Raw genomic sequence first — 21,546 nt, 5'->3', positions numbered from 1 at the left:
GTTAAATTTGTGTTTGTACATTCAACATTATCTAATAAAAGCAAATTATTTATGCTAAGTTATTTCAATATATCTTTCATGTAGAAATGAATTAATTGGAATTCAATTTTCATAGCTTTAATAAATGTTTTTTTAAATGGCACCGGCGTCTGTGTATCATTCGTTCATTTGTTTTTCATAGTAAAAGAGTACATGTTAAAACGAACGACAAAAAATATACTTGTATTCATAAATTTGAAAAACTAAAATTTATAATATAATGTAGTACAATTTCTGATTCTGTGCTCAAACTAAAATGTACTAAAAAGAAGAAACGGATGCGTTTATTCTTTCAACTTCCGGCGGGCAAGATTTGACCCTCGCGCCGACCCGGAAGCATAATCTAGTCGCGAGCTGTTTCCCATCGGTCGAGTAAAGATGGCTGACCAGGGCGCCGCAGATCCTGCTAATAACAACAATAAAGCTGACGCCTCGGAGGGAACCATCATTAAGGTCACTGTTAAAACCCCGAAGGACAAGGAGGAAATCGCCATCGCTGAAGATTCGTCCGTAACGCAGGTTTGTGGCGGTTTTTTGAGGCCGGCGGCGGGCGGGGGCTTGGTTGGTGCATGCGTGTGTGTGTGCGGGGAGGGGGAAGCGAAGCGAGCGACATGCCCACAACTTCAGCTAACCAGCTAGCCTCGTTAGCATCGACGCCGCGCTTACCTGCAAAGTGCGACACGGTTGAAATATTTTTTTGTTTTCATACTTGGAGTACAACCTGTTGTTTCAACAAACACATAGTGTTATTATTATTTTTAATCACACTAAACATACGGAGATAGTCTCTTTTTAAATGTGCGCTGTAGGCTAACCGGTTAGCCGCTAGGCTAGCTGGGCTAACTCAACGCTAGCTGTGTCGTCAATGGAATGTCAGCTGATGCTTGCGTTTTAAACTGTGGCCGATGGTCATAAACACCAGTGGGGGCTGCCCGCGAGTGTGTTTTTGGGGCTTGGTCAATTGCCGCAGTTTCGCTCCACGTTTTGGCCAAGCTAATCACGGCGTTCCCTCGTCTAGAACATTCTCCACTATCACCGCCACCGACTGACTGAGTCATTGCTCGTTTCCTCCTCCCTGGGAATTGTCGCTCAAGCCTCGCAGTGGCCGTTGGCTTGGCGACGTGTCCCAAGCGCAGTCACACAGCATCACCTGAAAGCTATTCATATAAAGGAGTAGATGTAATAATCTGCAGCTGGGCTGGGGTTGAAATTGTCTAGACACTGCACGAACCTGCAGAAAAATAGAAGACCCTCGTCCCCCAATTACAAAAAAAATGCATATAACGATAGTTTAGACTAGGAATGCACAAATACCAAGTAACCGGACCAGTCGTCTTGCAATTTCGATGAAAATGTGTTGTGGTTCAATAAAATATTCTAGAAATATTTCAAACCGACAATGTAGAAAACTCATAAAGATTGATTATGATTGAGTTACTGGTTTGGTCAGAATCCACTTATGTTTTGTGTGTTACAGAAAACTTCAAATGGAGTCTCAATAAGCAGAATAGCTATTAATAGCTATTCTGAGGCCAGAAAAAAAAAAAAAGAAACAAAGTTGGGGAATTCGTGAATAGCAGCCCGCGAATAGGCGGATGTTCACTGTTTACCGTAAAATGACTCTACCTTTAGTTGGGCATAGGGCTGGGCGATATGGCCAAAAAATAAAATCTCGATTTTTGCAGTCATTCAGGACGATTACGGTTTTAATCGATTTTAATCTAATAAATCCAACAATTTTTTATTTAAAGGCTTCACTTATTCAAAAATAATTCCTGTGCAAAATGTTCAGATACCAGTGATGTATACTGATTCTAAATTAGCTTTAACATAAACTTAACATTCACAGTTTGTGCTTAAATGCCACAATTAAGTAGTTGGTAGCTATTGTAAACATGTCTTGTAAACCACCCATCCAGCATTCTGCCACTTGTGCAAAATTACAACACATAAAAGCATTTGGATGTAACATGACATAAGAACAACAGCTTTTTCTAATCCAGAAGACAAAACTCAATTTCACGATTTAACAAATTTTCAACAATTCGATTTTTTTAAATGACGATGTATCGAATTAATTCGATTTATTGCCCAGCCTTAGTTGGGCACTTATGTTTACCAGCTAATCAGCTGTCAACATCCACCCTATTTCTTCAAGGATAAGGGAAGAAAAGTTTTTTTAATCTTGCATTTCAAATACTACGAAGCAGCATGTTGTAAATCATTAACTCGGGACAGGGGTCATTTTGGTTGTCATTGACTGTTTTCTTCTGACAGGGGGTTGTGCTAGTGCTTTGTCCCACATCCCCAAAATTCTTGGATTCGTTAAAATTGTCCATATGTGGGAAGCTGAGTGGTTGGTTTTTCAACAAGTGCCCTGTAGTTCACTAACTCTCTCTTTATGTCACTTTGGCAGCAAACACACCCTTGTGTTTATTAAACTCCAGGTTGTGTTTGTTACAATTGTGGCATCTGTACACAATAGATCTATAATAATAATAATAATGATAATGATAATAATGTTAGAACTACATAACCAAAGAACATTTTCATGTATTTATATTTTAGTTCAAGGAGGAGATCTCCAGGCGATTCAAAGCCAAGCAGGACCAGTTGGTGTTGATTTTCGCCGGCAAGATCCTGAAAGATGGGGACAGCCTCAGCCAGCACGGCATCAAGGATGGCCTCACGGTGCATCTGGTCATCAAGACGGCACAGAAGTAAGGCAGCGTACCGGCCAAGTAGTAGCCTCACAGTGGGAAATGTTTATAGTTTTTAATAAATACTACTCCAAGAAATACGTTTGGATGAATCAATTCGTCTGCAGTAAATTCCGCCACCTACTGTACTTGATTCATTTTAATATGTAATTATATGCCAGTGTTTATTTGTAGGTAAGAAACATTTATGAAACGCATAATTGAAAATTCATTCTCTATCTCATTTGGGGAGGGGGGGTCCTCCTACACAACGAAACCACCTAAGTGCGTCACGCAATATAAAATGGTGTTTTAAAACAATTTTTGATGAACTCCGGTCAATGTTATCTGCATAGTCAATCATATGCAAAAAAAAAAAGCTTCAAAACACCCGTATAGTATACGTATTGACTTTCTAAAGAATTCTACCGTTATTTTGTTCAAAGCAAAAAGTCAAAATCAGAGTAAAGTTTTTCTCACAGTAAAAATTGTCAGAATTTGTGAAGCGGAAGCCTTTGCTGTCTGCATGTCATCGGCATATACCGTATTTTCCACACTATAAGGCGCACCTAAAAGCCTTCAATTTTTTCAAAAGCTGACCGTGCGCTTTATAATCCAGTGTGCCTTATATATGGATCAGTATTGAGCTGCAACTGGTCTCGCTGTCAAGACGCTATCTGTGACCCTGCACGATCGGTGATGTGCATGCGCAGAAGATCCCGCCATCGTGGATCGCTAGCTAATACTAATACTTTACATCAGAGAAAATAATAAAACAGCTGTTTATTCATTTTGGGAGTGAATGGAGTTGTCAGAAAGTTGGTTTGTAATCTATTAATAAAGTTTGACTGACCTATCTGACTGTTTTGTTGACATTCCCTTTTGTGCAGCACCATCTAATGGATGCATAACGTAACCCCAGCCTCTATTGTAGCGCCTTATATATGGAAAAAGTTTTAAAATATGTCATTCATTTAAGGTGCGCCTTATAATGGAAAAAGTTTCAAAATATGTCATTCATTGAAGGTGCGTCTTATAATGCGGTGCGCCTTATAGTGAGGAAAATGCGGTAATTGAATAGAACAGTCTGTTTAAAAAAAAAAAAGGTTGGGATGGTGGCGGCATGCGGGTGGCAGTAATAAAAATATGGGAGGGTGAGGCAGAGTGGTCCCAAGATTGATCCCTGAGGAACACCTCTAGGTTGAAATAATAAAACTGACTTGCAGCCTTTGAGTGAAACGCGTCGCCTTCTGCTTTGTGCTAAATAAATCAGAAGTTGCACTCTTCTGAAAAAATTTCTTCTGGCGCCATCTGTGCAGGGCCTCAGACGGAGGCAGCACCTCAGCCTCAAACTCGGCGTCCTCCCCGGCAGGAAACATCGGCGGCGTCTCCAATGCGAGCACCACGCCTTCCTCTCCTGCCGGCTCCACCGCCGGCTCCGCCCCTCCTCCAACACAGACGCCCAACCTACTGAGTGAGTTGGCTGATTTCCCGTGACCGTGTCCGTAAATCTTCACCCGCGTCCGCTTCGACTCTCCGCAGGCGGTTTTGGCGAGCTGTCAAACCTGGCGGGCCTGGGCATGGGCTCGGCCAACTTCATGGAGCTGCAGCAGCAGATGCAGCGGCAGCTCATGTCCAACCCAGAGATGCTCTCGCAGATTATGGAGAACCCGCTGGTGCAGAACATGATGTCCAACCCGGACCTGATGCGACACATGATCGTGTCCAACCCGCAGATGCAGCAGTTGATGGAGCGCAACCCGGAGATCTCGCACATGCTCAACAACCCTGAGCTCATGAGACAGGTGGGAGCAAGTGTCCGGGAACAAGCCCGTCCCGTCCGGTAGTGTTAATTTCGTCAATTACAACAATAAACAATAATAATTTCAACAACATACATTTTTCACCGGACTAAGACGAGACTAAACTAAACCCCTCATTAAGAAACAATAACTGTGACTAAATCAGTATGCATTTTCCTCGACTAATGAAGACAAGACAAAAGTGTACTTCACTTAATAAAGAGTGGACTAATAGCTATGGACATTTTAGTTCATGAAAAAAACGAGATGAAAACGATCTGAGTTTGTAAAATCTTGTCTCTGCTAATCTGTCACGTCTGTGACACTGTCATGTGCCACAGCACAAAAACATGGGACAGACAGGAGGTGAAATCATGGTGAAAGGTTAAAAAAACAAAAACAAATTATAGTTAGAATGTAACATTAAAGGGGCACGATGCAAGATTCAGAGTTTTTGCACATTTGCACAATTCCTCTGGCGAAACGTGGAATTGACCCCTGCGACTTTTCGGGCACGAGCAAACCTCCAAGTTATTCGAACAAACGGAAAGAATTTTTTGTGTGAAATAGTTTTAGATGTGATATATTCAACATTATATGCTGACAAAAAAAAAAAATACAGTGGTAAAATGATTGTCCTGACTAAAACGTTGACTGTTTTTGTTCACTAAAACTAGACAAATAAAATTATGTTTACCTGGACTAAAATGAAGGCTAAAATGCTACATTTATAGTCGACTAAAAATTGACTAAATAAAAATGGGACGAGATTGACTAACTATGATTAAAAACTAACAACTGAATTAAAACGGAGACTACATTGAAAAGTGGTGGCTGAAATTAACACTACCGTCCAGAAGACTTCACACGCTGGTTTTTGTCCCTCGGCGCAGACCATGGAGCTGGCTCGCAACCCAGCCATGATGCAGGAGATGATGCGCAACCAGGATCGGGCGCTGAGCAACTTGGAAAGCATCCCGGGTGGCTACAACGCCTTGCGCAGGATGTACACCGACATCCAGGAGCCCATGTTCAGCGCGGCCAGAGAGCAGGTGCCGGTCACTGGATCCCAGCTGGAATTTGTTTCTTTTTAGGAAAGAGCGACATGAATAGTTTGTCTTCTTGTAACAAACCATGCACAGTAACAGTAACGCTTCAATTAAAACAAAATAATATAATAGGAATATATGAAAAAACGATGAAATAATTCCAACCTTGTAATGTTGAAATTTCAAACATTACTACTGTTAGATGAAATCCACATTTCCCCAGGAGAAAATAGTCAGTATTCCCAAATGTCATTTTACACATTTTCATAATTCTGTTTACCACAATCCCAAATTTTTCACGAGAAACCAAATCATTCAAATTCATAGATAATAAATTTACTGTAAATTCACCAACTCACCAAAAAAGACTTGCACATTGCACAAACAAGGGAAAGAAATTCCCATTTGAAGATACACATTAATAGAACATTTAACAATTTCACATCAAATTCAATACGTCTTTTAGCAATTCAGACCAGTTCAATTGTCAAAATATTTGGCTCATTTGGGACATTTCCACGATTCACTTTATCCATTTTTCCACATTTTTCACAAAACATGGAAACATTTGTATGCATGGAGAAGTTTGACTTATTGAACCCAAATTCAGCCTTTCTCAACTGATTGAATTAATTTGAATTGTTTATCATAAAAAAAATACTTCTTTTGAAATCCTCATATTCCAAGAGATAATTTAAAAAATAAATAATATAAAATAAATATATATTTTCTCAACCTTACCATTTTTTTGAAGATGTCTAAATATTCCATTAGAGCATTTTCACATTAATCATTTTAATACATTAACCGAAAATTCAACATAACCTGAACTATGTCAAATATTCCAACTTTAAAAAGTTGAACATTTCAAACATTCCTACTTTTTGAAGATTTAATTTTTCATGAGAACATTCCAAAAATGATTTGAATGAATTTACCTCTGTCCAACAATTTAGATTTTTCAGCAATTGTTGTTTGACGTCCTCCGCATTCACGCACAATTTCAATTCCAATTTGAAATGCTTGACATTGGTGATATCGCAAGAGTCGGTCGGGATCTAACTTTCTTTCCATGGCAGTTTGGCAACAATCCCTTCTCGGCCCTCGGCGGCGGCTCCGAGTCGGGCGTCCAGCCGTCGCGGACGGAGAACCGCGAGCCCCTCCCCAATCCCTGGGGTCCACCCAACGCCTCGAACCCTCCGGAGAACGGCAGCGGCGGGAGCCCGGCAGGAGGCACCGGTCCCGCCCCCGCCCCCGCCCCCGCCACCGGCACCAATCCCACCGTGTCCAACCCGCTGGGCATCAACCCCGGCAGTCTGGGAAACGGTATAATGGAGACGACGGGATTTGAATTACAATTAATCTGTCCGCTAACCCAATGTTTTTTTGGGTTTTTTTTTATTTCCCAGGAATGTTCAACAGTCCGGGCATGCAAAGCCTCCTGCAGCAGATCTCGGAAAACCCTCAGCTCATGCAGAACATGCTGTCCGCTCCCTACATGCGCAGCATGATGCAGTCGCTGTCCCAGAACCCGGAGTTGGCCTCGCAGGTGGATACTTTTATCATGAGCAGACACACAAAAAGCCATGCATGTCGAAGCAGTCCTTTTCGGCTCATTTTGTGTCAGGAGCTTGTCCTAATTTTGACTTTTTCAGGGCTCATTCTAGAAGGAACTTGTCATCAAGGTTATTGTAGTTAATTGATACTAACGAAAAAACTAAAATTCAACAAACAATTTCTTTAACGAAATAAAATAAAAAACGAAAATGCTTGATAAAAAACGAAACTAACCAAAACTACATTTTATCTTTACAAAACTAACTAAAACTAACAATAATTATAGCAAAAATGTCCTTTGTTTTAGTCTTTGGTAAGGCTGCCGTTTTATTGACATCAGCTTCTGAGGTCTTAACAGCAACTCCCCACTCAGCTGGAAGCTAACAGGCTAACTCCCCTTCCCACCTTCCCGCCCAGAACTCTCCCTTCGTCCCAACGTTCCGTAGGTGAATTAAGTTCCCATCTCTACAAGTTATTCATATAACTATAGCATAAAGAATATGCTAACAAGTTTACCAAACTATCAGTTTCACTCCAAATCACTAAATCCAATGAAATCTTCATCCTCGGTGTCACTTTTAAACAACTCCCCCAACTTGGGAGGTAGACGATGCGCCGCTTCCTCTTCTACCGGCAATGTTGAAATTATCAACATAGGCCGAGAGCGCCCTCTTGCGGTTTAGTGTGAAAATAACATGTGAAATGATATAATAATGTGTTAATAATTTCACACATAAGTCGCACCAGAGTATAAATCGCACCCCCGGCCAAACTATGAAAAAAACTGTGACTTATAATCCGAAAAATACGGTAGATCCACCAAAAAAAAAGAAGCAGGAAGTCTTCCGTTTTCACCTCAAAGCAGCTGTCAATTTGTCGACAATGATTTCTGATGACTTGTCATCAAATGCTAAACTAACAAGGTCAGAGCCACGAAGACTCTTTGATGACGCTTACCCGTCCGTCTCTTCTTCCCAGGTTATGCTGAATAATCCGTTGTTTGCCGGAAACCCACAGCTGCAGGAGCAGTTCCGCTCTCAGCTTCCCATCTTTCTGCAGCAGGTAATGACGACATTTTTCTTGTCTTTCAAAAAAAAAAAAAAAAAAAAGTTGATTAGCAAAGCTGTTGTTTGTATAGTTGAGGTCATTTTGATTGTTTGATCGTCTTCAGATGCAGAACCCAGAGGCGTTGTCAGTGATGACGAATCCGCGCGCCATGCAAGCGCTCATGCAGATCCAACAGGGCCTCCAGACGCTGCAAACGGAAGCACCCGGCCTCATGCCCAGGTAAACCGCACAAACATTTTCAACACAGATTTTATTTATTTATTTATTTATTTATTTTTTACTCATTCACTCCCAGCCATTTTCACTTCAAGCAACCCCCTTCGCGCCTGGGTGTTTTACTGGATTTTGACTGATTTTGCGAGGTCCACAGAATGTTCTGTTGTATTGCTATAAAAACATAGAACCTAGCCAAAAAAAAGGATTAGAGTTTCTTCTTTAATCAGGAAACAAAAAATATAGTTGTATCTGTTTCCACTTTGCAGCAATTAGCATTAGAATATAGCTAAGTTTCATCATTATTCAAAAACCTGTTGAAAACACTGGCAAAAAGAGCTTGTTGCAACATGGCCCTGGCTGATTGCTTATACTCTGCTGCCACCTGCTGGCCATTTTTTTTTTGTAATAACTACCATTGTTTTAAGCGACATCTTCATGTCAGAAGCTCTATCAAAGCCTTTTGTATGTTCTAGCATTAAAAAAACACACGTATAAATACATCTTTGGGAGTGCAGGACAATGTATTAAAAAACGTATTTATACATTTTTTGGGTTTGAATGGGTTAATGACGACCGTGCGGCTCTTTTTTTTTTTTTTTTTTTTTTTTTTTTTTTGCCTCAGTTTGATGTCAAGCGGCCTTCCCGGCGGAGGCATCCCCGGCGGAGGCATCCCCGGCGGAGGCATCCCCGGCGGAGGCATCCCCGGAGGCATCCCCGGCGGCATCCCCGGCGGCATCCCCACCACGGGAGGCAGCGCACCCACCGAGAACCCCGCGTCCTCGCCCAGCAGCGCTGGGACGCCGCCAAACGCCGCTCAGCAGCAGCTCATGCAACAGATGCTCCAAATGTTCGCCGGAGGAGGCGCGGGAGCAGCCGCAGCGGTACAGACACACACACACACACGCATGCACACCCATCCTCACGGTGCTATCTTTGTGGGGCCCTCTCATTGACATAATGCATTTCCTACCCCCTTCCCCTTCCCCCAACCATCAAAAATTATTGCCTACCCCCATTCCTTACCCTAACCTCAACCATAACCCAATTGAAACCTAAACTGTAAAACCAAGTCTTGACCCTCAAAAAGAGGTCTAAACTTGTGGGGCCCAGCAAAATGGCCCCACAAGGACGGGTGGGCCCCACAATAATAATAATCACTAGATTCACTACTATTTTGGCAAGAATTAAAATCACGATTATTCAAACGATTCTTTATTTTGTTTTTTGGTACAAAACAAGAAAATGTTTAAGCATTTAAAAATATTAAGACCTATAAAAAAATAGAAACAATATAATTATCTAAGTTCCTTTTGGACCAAACAGAATTTATAATAATATTTATTTATTTATTGGTATTTATTTATTTATTTATTTATTTATGCAAAAACTTCAAGTTGAAGTGCGATCATTTATTTTTTGGTACAAAACAAGAAAATGTTGTTTAAGCATTTAAAAATATTAAGACCAATTCAAAAAATGTGAAACAATATAATTTTGGACCAAGCAGAATTTATCATATTTATTTAATTAGGCAAAAACTTGAAGTTGGAGTGCAGCTTGTGCACTGTGCATTATCATTTATGTTTTAAATGTAAAAATATTAAGACAAATAAAATTCTTTGAAACTCTATAATTAAGCAAGTTCCTTGTGGATGAAACCTTTATTAGTTATTTTAAAATAAAGAAAAAGGTGCAAATGTATAAAATTAAAAAACTCTTAAATTTAATGAAACAACGATGATGTTGATTTTTTTTTTGTAATTGTGGAGTCTAATAATTGAACTTGTATGTTTGCTCCGCTCCCTTCTCTGGGCAGAACCAGACCCCCGAGGTTCGCTTCCAGTCGCAGCTGGACCAGCTTAACGCCATGGGCTTCATCAACCGCGAGGCCAACCTGCAGGCCCTCATTGCCACTGGAGGGGACATCAACGCCGCCATCGAGAGACTGTTGGGCTCGCAGCCCTCGTAAAGACACACACACACACACGCACACGCGGTACATACTGGCGCCCTGCATACACGCACACACCACACCACGTCACATCTACAGACTTAAAAGTATCGCAAATCGCTCCCCAAGCTTTACAAAGACACTTTGGGCTCGATCTGACACCCATCGCGTTGTTAGATCCATTCCAATATTTCCCCCTCTTTTTGTTTACGTCATCCAACTCAAAGGATACGACGTGATTGGCCGTGGCCTGGCCGGCGTGCGCGAACAAACAAAAAGGTTTCATTTGTTCATACGACTTCCCGCTTTGTTGAGAAGAGCAACGTTTTCCTCCACCGATTGCGGCTTTCCACATGATTGCCCTCCACACTTTAGTAGTTTGTCATTCCAGGTTCAAGAGAAGAAAAAAAAAAAAAAAATGTGTCTTTGTGTGTCTGAGGCACCGCTGCTGTGCCTTTTTGTGTCCTCCCCCCTTCAAAGCGAGACCTCCACGTGTGTGTCTGTGTATGTGGGGTGGGAAAAAAAGGAGGAGGGCGGTCCCGAGTTGAATCCGCGCAGCCGCATGTCACAGGACATTTACTTATCAAAGAGTTGGCGTAGTCGACGCCGCTGTTTGGAATGAAGCAAAATTAGCTTTCCTTTCATTTTAATCTGATTTTTTTATTTTATTTTTTTTGAGTTGCATTTAAATTAAACAAATCAAAATCAGTTGAATCAGTTGGTGTTAAGAAACAATTTTATGGTGGACCTTCCATGCATTTCTCAAGAAAAATAAACAAATCTAGTGCTAGGTCATCAAATCTATTTTTTTTTTTTTTTTTTTTTAATAAATCTCAGCATTATAGTTGTGGTAACCATGGCAACTGCTTCTCTGGCTTTGCTTTGTTTGTTGACCTCGGCTGAAAACAACAGAACAGGAAAAAAAAAAAAGTCCATCGCCCAATTGAACATGTTGGAACTAACTTTTAACAGTACTGTACTAAAAAAACAATAAAAAATAAAAAATAAAAATGATACGTGGTCAAAAACTGTCTGCGCCCTGTCTTAGTTGATTCAGACGTGGTATTTGTAAAGCTGTTTAAGATCACAGAGGAGCTAAGCAACATTTGTCTCATGGGGCAAAATTTAGTGTCAAGACATGATTGAACTTCCTTTTTGTCTTAGACAAACATAATTATTCATATTTACATTTTTTCTCACAAAATTACCAATTTACATCTCCGACATAATTACAGCTGTATGACTGATGTGTGGGGAAGTTTTTAAGTAATCAAAAAGTTGAGGCAAATTTTCACAAGTAAAAATAATTTGTTAAATATGTGTCAATTATATTCTATTGTCCATTTAAAATTAATCTAAAAAACATTAAGTATATATAGCATACTGTATATATATATATATATATTATAATTTGAACTACATTACAAAATGATTGCCCAAAAATGACATATTTTTTATGTATTTATTTTTTATTTACCGATATTTATTTATTTTACATTTTTTATAAAAAAAATTTCCTCCAAATGTTTAACCCAAACAATGAGAGCTGACCAAAAATGTAGCAGCTGGCAAAATTTTAGGTAAAGTGAATATTTTTTTTATTTTTATTTTTATTTTTATTTTTTTTGAACAACGTTGTTCTGACTGGTCTGAACAATGAGAGCCAAGAGATTGGACCAAAGGTAGCAGCTAGCAGTGCCCCCGTGTGGCTCGGACATAAAGCTACAACTATTTCTGCTCTATTAATTATCTTTTGTGAAAAGGATGAGAGCAGAGAAAAAGCATTCGACAACAATGTCAAGCGTTTATTGAGCCAACATGGTTGCCTTGGACGTCCTCGCGCTTATCAATCGAGGTGAGTCCACGTTTGTCCCGGCAGATGCATAACCACCTGTCAGGCCAGCTTCTCGAGTGGTTCTACCAGTTTCACCTGTCAGCTGACGAGGGATGGGCAGGGCACACTTTGCCCCCCCCCCCCCCCCGCCCAACCACCGGCAGCCTGCGATAAAGAAGGAAGTGTACGGATGCGGTCGGACCGGTTCTCTCTTCCACCTCAGCACTCTCCTGGCGTGCAGGGAGAGAAGCCAGGGGACTTGGATGTATTTTTTTCTACTCTCTCCGGGGGTCTTCTGATGTCGAACGGCGTCACGTCGGGGAAGGAAGGCTGAGCTAGCGATTACAGCATGGGGTCGGACGACACGTACAATTTTGTCTTCAAAGGTGAGTCCCCCGTTTACGGTTTGAGTGGCAGTGATTACGGATTCTATTCCGCTGACGTGGCAAATGATGTTGAAATGTGTGTGTGAAAGGAAAAGACATCAGTTTGGCATCAGAAGTGGTTGTCGTGTGGTTGAACGCCCACAAGTGAAACATTTGCAATTTGCCTGCGATGAAATGTTTATTTTGTTAGGACTAGCATACTAATATAGCAAGCGCTTCAGTTTAACCGCACAATTTAACATGTGACATTCAAAATAAGTCCATTTCATACATTTAAAAAAAATGTAGCAGCTTCTTTCACTGATGCCAAACGTTTAATTTCTCCAAAATAATTTAATGCTCGAAAAAAAAATTTGTAATGTAAAAAACAAAATTGTTTAAAACTTCAATCAATGAAACTTTATTTATATAGCACCTTTCATACATTCAAATGCAACTCAAAGTGCTGAACAATTAAAACATCCATAATACATTAACAGAAAAAAATGTGTATTACTTGTGCATAATATTTAAAAAAATAAAAAATAAACCATGGGAGCGATCTGCAGCGAGATTGAACCACGGCTTTATGGGCTTGTTGTTGACGCCTCTGTTGTAATTTTTTTTTTTTTCAGTGGTTTTGATCGGCGAGTCCGGCGTGGGCAAGACCAACCTGCTGACACGCTTCACCAAGAACGAGTTCAAACACGACAGCCGCACCACCATCGGCGTGGAGTTCAGCACACGCACCGTTCAGCTGGACAACTGCACCATCAAGATGCAAGTGTGGGACACCGCCGGGCTCGAGCGCTACCGGGCCATTACCTCGGCGTGAGTACACTTTGAGAAGTAAAAAAAGTGCCGTTTTCAAAAAGCAAATTGTTACTTAAAAAAAAAAAAAAAAGTGACCTAAACCTAATAAAAAAATAACTAAAATAAAAATGAATATCAAAAAACAATTTCGTTCACGAAATAAAATAAAAACGAAAATCCTTTTTTAAAAACTAAAACTAACTGAAACTAAATTTTATATTTACAAAACTAACTAAAACTAACTATAATTCTAGGAAAAATGTCCTTTGTTTTTAATCTTTGGTAATTAATTTAATGCATGAGCCTTTGGGGATGATTTTAAATCTGATTTTAAGTAGATTTATTTTTTATATTAACAGAATGTGTACTATTACAAAACTAAAGTTGCAATTTATGGGGGGGGGGGGGGGGGGGATACCTTAGTATACCAAGAAAAAGTTATAATAATTTAAGTCTTTAAGAGCACAATGTTGGGGGACTTATGTTGCAATAATATGAGGGGAAAGAAAAGATATAATGCGACTTGTGTCAGTTAAAACAAACAAACAAACAAACAAAAAAACTCTCGGTTAAGCCATTTTTAACTATTACCAAAGCAATAAAAGCTCGCAACTCCTTGCTAGTTTTTCAGGAAGTGTTGCAATTTGTGGTTGTCAGGTACTACCGCGGCGCAGTGGGCGCCCTGCTGGTGTACGACATCAGCAAGCACCTGACGTACGAGAGCGCCGAACGCTGGCTCAAAGAACTGTACGACCACGCCGACCAGCACATCGTGGTCATGCTGGTGGGCAACAAGAAGGACCTGGAGGACCTGCGCACCGTGCCGGCCGAGGAGGCCAAGGCCTTTGCAGGTTGCACATCAACACTTTGCAAAAGTTCCACCTTAGTCTTTTAACATAAATACTTTTTTTTTTTTTTGTTTCTCTTAATGTTACATCTTTTCTTTTTTTATTAGATTAATATTGTAATATTTTTTTCATCTCAAGTATTTCATCTTTTGCCACGTTAATGTTACATGACAACTTTTTTTTTTTTTTTCTTGGTCTCAAAATTGAAATTTACAAATCTAGTACTGTCAAAATTTTGAGATTTATTTATTTTTATTATTTTTTTTCTGAAATTTTAACTTAATTGTGTAATATTCCGACTTTTCTTGTGTTGCAAATTTATTCTTTTTTTTCTGGATGGCAACTTAAATCATTTATTTATTTAATTAATTAAATTTTAGCATTATGACTAATTTCAAAGATGGACTTCTTTAAATTATTTAATTTTGTATAATAGATTTTATTTCTCATCACCTTTAAAAAAAATTTTTCCCAACATTTAAACATATATTTTACGACTTTAATTGTATGCCATTTTTATGCCGCAAATTAAGTCTTGTATCATAAATTATTTTCTGTATTATAGCTATAGTCTTGTAATGATTTTTTTCTCTTGTACAGTTTTTCAGAATGTTACAAATTTTTGAAAATTCTGACTTCAGTCTCCAGCAATGAGATTTAAAAAAAAAAATTTTTTCCCATATTACAACTTTATTCTTCTTTCAATTTCTGACTATTTATCCGAAATTTGTTTCATAAATTATTTTCTGTATTATAGCTTAAAGCTTTGGTCTTGGAACTCATTTTTTTGTCTCTTGTACATTTTTTTTTTCTTCTGTGTATTATTGTTTTTCATAATGTTATGACTTTTTGAAAATTCTGACTTTAGTCTCCAGCAATATGACATTTTTAATTGTAATTTTTTTTAAATTACATATTACAACTTTATTCTTCTTTCATTTTCAGAAGATTTATACGAAATTTGGTACAGAAAATAAATGGATGGATTATTTTTGTTCATAAAGTTCATAGACTCAAGTCTCAAATTTAAAGAAACATTTCAGTAATATTCAAAATGGTCTCCAGCTGTGTTACGACTTTTATTAAATACCAACATTAATTTCCAAAACTTTCAGTTTGTAGTTTCTGTGGTCCAATCACACGACAACTCTTTGATCACATGATCTCCCCGTTCCATCCTTTCCATCAGAGAACAAGGGTCTGATGTTCATGGAGACGTCGGCGTTGGACTCCACCAACGTGGAGGCGGCCTTCATCGACGTCCTGACGGGTATGCTCACCTTGTTGCCACCTCACCTCTTGCTTGCAGTCGTTCAAAACGTTTTTTGTTTTGTTTTTTTCCCCCCCTTTCACCCCGCACACCCCGCAGCGATCCATCACAAGGTTGCCAGTCGACAGGTGACGCGTGGCTCCATAAGCGCCGTGACGCTCTCTGGGACGGTCCGAGCCACCAGCGAGACTCAGGAGGAGCGAAGGCGGTGCTGCAACAGTTCGTAACCATAAAAAAAGAAAAAAAGAAAATCCGACATTCTTACATTTGTTTTGAGTGATACTGTGGCGTCTTGACTTGCGAGCTTAATTCCTTCTTGGGCCACACTCGCAACTTAAAACACTTGTATCACAAACTGTCTTACCATGAATCCGTTCCAGTGCGTCTTGGCCATTAGGGGGCAGAGTTGTCGCTATAGAATTAGCATGGAAAAGATGCTCACAGCTATGCTCAGTAAGCTGCAGCATTATTAGTCATTTTTCACACCTGTGAGTGTTGTTTTCATGCTACCACTTGTATTGAAATGAAAGTCGTTGAACGTTTATAAATAATCGTGACGTTGATGCTAGTTTCGTTAGGCGGTTTACATTGTGTGTTAGCGTTAAGTGGTTTGATGAATGGCTAACTATCTGCCAAACTGATGCTTTTTTTTTTTAAGATGGCTTCCAATCATAGCTCGCAATCAAAAAAATTTTGCTTATAACTAGCATGTTAAAAAAAACAAAAACAACGATTGTGAAACCAAACAATGGCAGTTATTTTGGAATAAATTATTTAAGTTCACATGAAGATTCTTTTTTTTTTTTTGAATGAATAATATTCCATTTTTATTAAGTGTGGAAAACAGAAGTGACAAATCCATCAAAAATTATCAATAATGTCTTTTTCCAAAGTTCTGACTAAAATCTTGTGGGTTTATGTTGCTAAAAAAAATTACTTTCTGCACTTAAATTGTGTAACATTCTGCCTCTAGGAATTACAATTTTAGTTTTATAATATACTGATTTTGACTCAGGATTTATAATCTTGGTCTAATAATAATCATACTGTATTGCAAATTTTCACCTCGTAACATTACAATTTAAAAAAATCTATATTTTACAGACTGTCTCATGCTTGTTAAAAATCCGCTGCGCAGGTTTTTTTGTGTAAATTTGCACTGGCTGAAAGTTACCGTGATCAGTCACTCAGGTGAGGATGTTGTATCTGCTGTCAGCCATTAGATGGCAGTATTGCCCTCACATCTTGACGTGAAATACTAGTGTTTACAGTACAGTAAGTACAAGTAGAAGTGCAGCTACTTTGCTTATCATATGAATATGTAATGTGGTCGCCATGGTAACAACCTCCGAACTCATAAACGACTGCAATTTGTTTGATTGGTACTGAATTAGCTTACTGTATTGTTTTGTGTGTGCATATTGTAATGACAATGATGACTAATAATTCTAATTGCACAAGCTCATGACAGAAGAAATTCCCTTTTTAGCTTCTTCATTATTCTTCAATGGCAATGCAAGTAGTATAATGACTTATTACTTTTATTACCTTCCTTCCAAGTGATATTTTGACTTTACTTTGGCAGTTTAATCATTTTTACCACTTTTTCGGGGTTTTTTTTCTTTTCTTTTTTCTTTTCACAAATGTAATTAATTTGTTTAAATGTAATTAATTACAGATTTAATTTTTACAAATTACAAATTTTGTCTTGTGGTATTCCAACCTATTTTTTCTCAACAAATGGGAGGGGAAAAAAAAGTTGCTCAAATTGGACTTTTTTTTTTTTCCAACTTTTTTAGTGCAATTGTTTTTCTCAAATTATGCCTTAAGTCTTGTAGGCGGTTATTTATTATAGTAAATTCACAACTTGGAAATATTTTTTCTTTGTTAAATTAACATTTCTTAAATTGCAGTGTAAGTACAAGATAAATTAAATGTATGACAGACAGTATACAATTGCAGTATTACGAGAAAATTAAGATTGAGGCTAAAATTGCAAATTTTTTTTGGGGGGGGGAAGTAAAAAAATAAAAAAGTAATAGTCATGAGAAAAATGTAAAAATATTTTGAGACTTAAGTTGTAATTTCCTAAAATATGAAAGTTCTGGAAAAATAACGTAAGTCCCAATTTCCAAGAATAAAGATGTAATAATACACAAATTTACAGAGCCACAAATTTTCATTATTTTAGTTTATTTTTTTGGTAGAAGTTTAAAACTAGGAAGAAAAGTTGCAATTCGTGACTCAAGTCACAATTTTCAAGAAGCCGTTATCTTACAGGATTAAAGTTACAATAATAGGAGAAAAATACGATAATGTATAATTTTTTGAGGGAAAAAAATTTGATCAGGTTCGGTTGTTTTCCAAAAAATCTTACTTCAAAAAATGTTTTCATTGTAAAAGACTTTCCACATCAACCAAAATGTTTTCCCAATCGATGCTCGCCGATTACCAGAGCCGTGTCATGGCGACCAATCATTGGCATCAATATGTGTTGTGTTGTGTCTCAAAAAGTGCTTTGCGTTTCCTTTGAAATGCAGGCCAGGTTTTATTTAAACGGCGTCGTAGCGTATCTGGCCATGCACATCCGGCCACTTACGGGTTGCCGCAGCAACTGCAGGTGAGCTCAGGTGACCCCGTGAGATGAAGACGAGGCGTGAGGTGGCCTCAGGGAGATCACCTTGCAGCCTGCAAGTGGCAACACGAACCCACTTCCACCAACACCACCCGCTGTCCCCCCCATTAGATGAATTCGTTAGGGCTCACAGGTCTAGCTTAATTACATGAGTGCAACTTGAGGAAAACGCCCGGACACCTATGGCCGACAACGGCCTCATTTAATCTTGTATTTTTCATTTTCCATTTCAGTCCTTCATGTAAAATTACATATTCTTACGTGTACTTAATTATCATTTAAATTGTATTTAAATGTTTTTTGTTTCGTTTAATAATTTGAACTTTTAATTTGAAGTTTTGTATTCAATCATTTTATTTTTAATTTGTATTTAATTGACAATTTCTGTTTTAATCTAGTCTACATTTAAAATTTTGAATTGGGTTTAAAAATCTACATATTTAAAAATGACGTTATAGTTTCAAATTTCAATGCCCAAACATTTTTTTTTTACAATTTGTATTATATTTTTCACATCTCTTGAAATGTCAAATGTGTATTTTTGCCATGCAATTTATTTAGTTTAGTGTCAACATGAATTTTATTTCAATATTATTTTTTATTTTAATTTACATTTTTACCTAAAAAACAAAAAACATTTTGCCTTAAAATTTAAAATTCTATTTCATAGCTATTTTTTTCATTTATTTTGAATTGATTTTTATTTTTATTGTAATTTTAAATTGCTGTTAATTTGTTGCTGTTAATTTAATTTTATTTATTGAAATTTTATAAAATACAATCGCTTTTTATTTCTTTTTTCCAAATTCAAGCTCAGTTATTTTTCCCTATTCATTTTGTATATTTCAAATTCAAGTTTTCGTGTTCATCTTTTTGAATTGCAACGTGTTTTCCAAGGAGTGACACCCGATCCGCTTTGAGGGTGATTTGAGCAAGCCTGACTACTATTGCGTTTCAAAAAAAACAAAAAAAGCACATTCGTGGGAGGGAAGAAGGGCAGGCGGGACGGAGGCAGGCTAGTTTGTAACGCGCCAAGAGCTGATGAAGAGGAGGAGGAGGAGGAAGACGACGACGACGATGATGATGATGATGAAGAAGAGAAGGATGCAGATGAGGAAGCAGCGCCAATGCAAAGCAGTGAGGACACAAACACGTGGATGCTGCACGCCAGCATGAATTTGGGTGAGTACAAACTATAAAATAATTCACTTTTCGCCTACTACAACATGAAAAGCAGTCACCTGTTGTGTTGCCATGGTGATGTGTGTATGTTGTTACTATGGCTCAAACCACTGTAACTGCTTTGGAGATGATAATTATCTTCACGGTTTCCCCCGGCAAAATACAACTTCGCTCTTGTGTTATTTTTTTTTGTAATACTGTACTAGATTGAAGATGTCCTGTAATATTTGAATTTTGACTTCTATTCCAACATTACCAACTAGCCATGCTTATTACATATTTTGACATTTAAAAAATAAAAAAAATAAAAAATTGCAAATTAAAAATGAATTTATTTGCCTGAAAATGATTACTTAAGTCTCGTAATATTCTGAATTGTTTATTTCATATTCAAAATATATTCATATTCAAATTGCAAACATCGCCAACTAATGGCCTGGCATTCTTATTACATATTTTTCCATTAAAAAAAAAAAGAAAACAAATGTAAAAAAATAAAATTAAAAATTGCAAAATAAAAATATAATGAATTTATTTTCCTGAAAATTATTACTTAAGTCTTGTAGTATTTTGAATTTTTTTATTTCATATTCAAATTGCAAACGTCGCCAACTAATGGCCTGGCATGCTTATTACAACTTATTTCCCTTTTTTTTTTTTTTTTTTTTTTTTTTTTTATTTAACATGAAATGTGAAACAATTTAAAATACTGCAGTATAATATAATTTAAATTGAAAAAAAATAAAAGCAAACCAAATAACTGTATTATCATTTTTTATCTGTATATATGGAAAAGCATTTTTGTTTTGATTTGACTCGTTGCTGCGCAACAGTTACATCCTCGAGGTTCATTTGAGTATTTTGACTTCCTGCTTCAGAGTCGCGCGAGACTTCGACGGCTGCAAGCGTGACTGAAAAAGAGATGCGAGATGAGGACAAAACCGAGCGCCTGCTCTACTGCTCACTCTGCAAAGTGGCCGTCAATTCGGCCTCGCAGTTGCAAGCTCATAACAGCGGTGAGACACAAACCACGCGTGTCAAAAGTCTATACACCCCTTGCCAATGGAAACTTTTGGGGATAAATAATTTAAAAAATAATAATAAATACCAGCATTGTGACCTTATAGTCCTTTTGAGAGGGTAAGCAAACACAAACTGAAAATAAATAAATAAATGTGATTGCAAAAATGTGCACACCCTGTGCATTATGTTCATGTTTGAGGCGTCAAGCACAAGACCATGCTGGAGGCCAAGAGCGGCGACGGCGCCATCGAGTCCTTCCCCAGAGTGGGCGTCGGCAAGGCCAAGACGCCGTCATCGTCTGAGCCGGCCGGCGGCCTCAGCGACAAGACTTTCCACTGCCACATTTGCGATGTGCACGTCAATTCGGACACACAACTCAAACAGGTCCTCTCGCTCACCTCAATGTCTAATTCTCGAGTTTGTGTTTCAATGTAGGTTTTGAAACTAGAGTTGGGTGTCAAAGTCGAGTTTTGCGGTGGTTGTGTTTGCAGCACATCAGCAGCCGGAGGCACAAGGACCGAGCGGCGGGGAAAAGGACCAAGCCCAAGTTCAAGCCGTACGCGCCGGGACGGCGCCACACCTTCCAACCTGTAAGTTATTTGAACTTTCTGTTTGAAATGGAAACAAAACCTTGCAAATCCACTTCCCGTACCTTTTCCGGAAGAACCACGACCGGCTCAAACCGGCGCCGGCGACCTTGCTTCTCCGGCATGCCCAGCTGGCGACCACTATGTCATTGCAGCCATCCTTCCAAGTCCATCCCGCCCCCAACGACGGCCAAGCCCTCTTCCGCGCGCCGCCCCTGACACAGGCGCTTATTCATCCGCAGCTTGTGTTTCCTCACTACTGAATATTATTATTTATTTTTGGTCTCATCAAATGTGCTGTTTGTGATTTGATACATTGTAAAGCTCCATTTTGTAAACTGACATCTGTTTTTTGGTATACATTTTTGTATTTTACTCAACTCTACTTTATTTACAAAGCACTTTAAAACAAGCATTGCTGTATGTAAAGTGCTGTACATGAAAATAAGAACAAAGCAAACATTTTGAGTATACATTTTTTTTTTTGTATACAAGTCAAGTTTACATCAGTAAATTAATAAGTAGGCGAGTGAATAAATATATCGATTCATTTTTTAAAATGTTCTAACTTTATTTTTATATGAAAATGTTTAATTTTAAGCTGTCAA

General features: G+C 38.4%; 3 protein-coding genes across 3 annotated transcripts; all 3 read left to right on the top strand.

Moving 5' to 3' along the window:
- Positions 1-356: 356 nt before the first annotated feature.
- Positions 357-11,410, top strand: ubqln4 (ubiquilin 4). The gene is made up of 11 exons (XM_077507272.1): positions 357-558; positions 2,608-2,759; positions 4,058-4,212; positions 4,281-4,543; positions 5,434-5,592; positions 6,669-6,915; positions 6,999-7,138; positions 8,125-8,208; positions 8,318-8,433; positions 9,053-9,311; positions 10,247-11,410. The coding sequence occupies exons 1-11, from the start codon at positions 418-420 to the stop codon at positions 10,397-10,399; spliced, it is 1,869 nt and encodes a 622-aa protein (XP_077363398.1). The 5' UTR covers positions 357-417; the 3' UTR covers positions 10,400-11,410.
- A 159-nt stretch (positions 11,411-11,569) lies between these two features.
- On the top strand, positions 11,570-16,294 carry LOC144007540 (ras-related protein Rab-25-like). The gene is made up of 5 exons (XM_077507278.1): positions 11,570-12,601; positions 13,216-13,411; positions 14,051-14,244; positions 15,431-15,511; positions 15,611-16,294. The coding sequence occupies exons 1-5, from the start codon at positions 12,565-12,567 to the stop codon at positions 15,736-15,738; spliced, it is 636 nt and encodes a 211-aa protein (XP_077363404.1). The 5' UTR covers positions 11,570-12,564; the 3' UTR covers positions 15,739-16,294.
- Positions 16,295-16,439: 145 nt separating this feature from the next.
- Positions 16,440-21,313, top strand: LOC144007539 (zinc finger protein 385D-like). Its single transcript, XM_077507277.1, has 5 exons — positions 16,440-19,328; positions 20,207-20,344; positions 20,551-20,735; positions 20,843-20,941; positions 21,016-21,313. The coding sequence occupies exons 1-5, from the start codon at positions 19,274-19,276 to the stop codon at positions 21,199-21,201; spliced, it is 663 nt and encodes a 220-aa protein (XP_077363403.1). The 5' UTR covers positions 16,440-19,273; the 3' UTR covers positions 21,202-21,313.
- The last annotated feature ends 233 nt before the right edge of the window (positions 21,314-21,546 follow it).

Source organism: Festucalex cinctus, chromosome 19, assembly GCF_051991245.1.
Source record: "Festucalex cinctus isolate MCC-2025b chromosome 19, RoL_Fcin_1.0, whole genome shotgun sequence".
Classification (NCBI taxonomy): domain Eukaryota; kingdom Metazoa; phylum Chordata; class Actinopteri; order Syngnathiformes; family Syngnathidae; genus Festucalex; species Festucalex cinctus.
The sequence above is the reverse complement of the archived record's forward strand: the minus strand, read 5'-3'. Positions and strand labels throughout refer to the sequence as shown.

What these genes read in the sequence shown, in the direction of transcription:
- ubqln4 (XM_077507272.1), top strand. Translation starts at nt 418, where the DNA reads ATGGCTGACCAGGGCGCCGCAGATCCTGCTAATAACAACAATAAAGCT. An exon ending in CCCCGGCAGTCTGGGAAACG is followed by an intron (nt 6,916 to 6,998) that starts GTATAATGGAGA and finishes TTTATTTCCCAG; the next exon opens with GAATGTTCAACAGTCCGGGC. An exon ending in GCGCGGGAGCAGCCGCAGCG is followed by an intron (nt 9,312 to 10,246) that starts GTACAGACACAC and finishes TTCTCTGGGCAG; the next exon opens with AACCAGACCCCCGAGGTTCG.
- LOC144007540 (XM_077507278.1), top strand. Translation starts at nt 12,565, where the DNA reads ATGGGGTCGGACGACACGTACAATTTTGTCTTCAAAG. An exon ending in TACCGGGCCATTACCTCGGC is followed by an intron (nt 13,412 to 14,050) that starts GTGAGTACACTT and finishes TGTGGTTGTCAG; the next exon opens with GTACTACCGCGGCGCAGTGG. An exon ending in GGAGGCCAAGGCCTTTGCAG is followed by an intron (nt 14,245 to 15,430) that starts GTTGCACATCAA and finishes CCTTTCCATCAG; the next exon opens with AGAACAAGGGTCTGATGTTC.
- LOC144007539 (XM_077507277.1), top strand. Translation starts at nt 19,274, where the DNA reads ATGCAAAGCAGTGAGGACACAAACACGTGGATGCTGCACGCCAGCATG. An exon ending in GTTGCAAGCTCATAACAGCG is followed by an intron (nt 20,345 to 20,550) that starts GTGAGACACAAA and finishes TTCATGTTTGAG; the next exon opens with GCGTCAAGCACAAGACCATG. An exon ending in GGCGCCACACCTTCCAACCT is followed by an intron (nt 20,942 to 21,015) that starts GTAAGTTATTTG and finishes CTTTTCCGGAAG; the next exon opens with AACCACGACCGGCTCAAACC.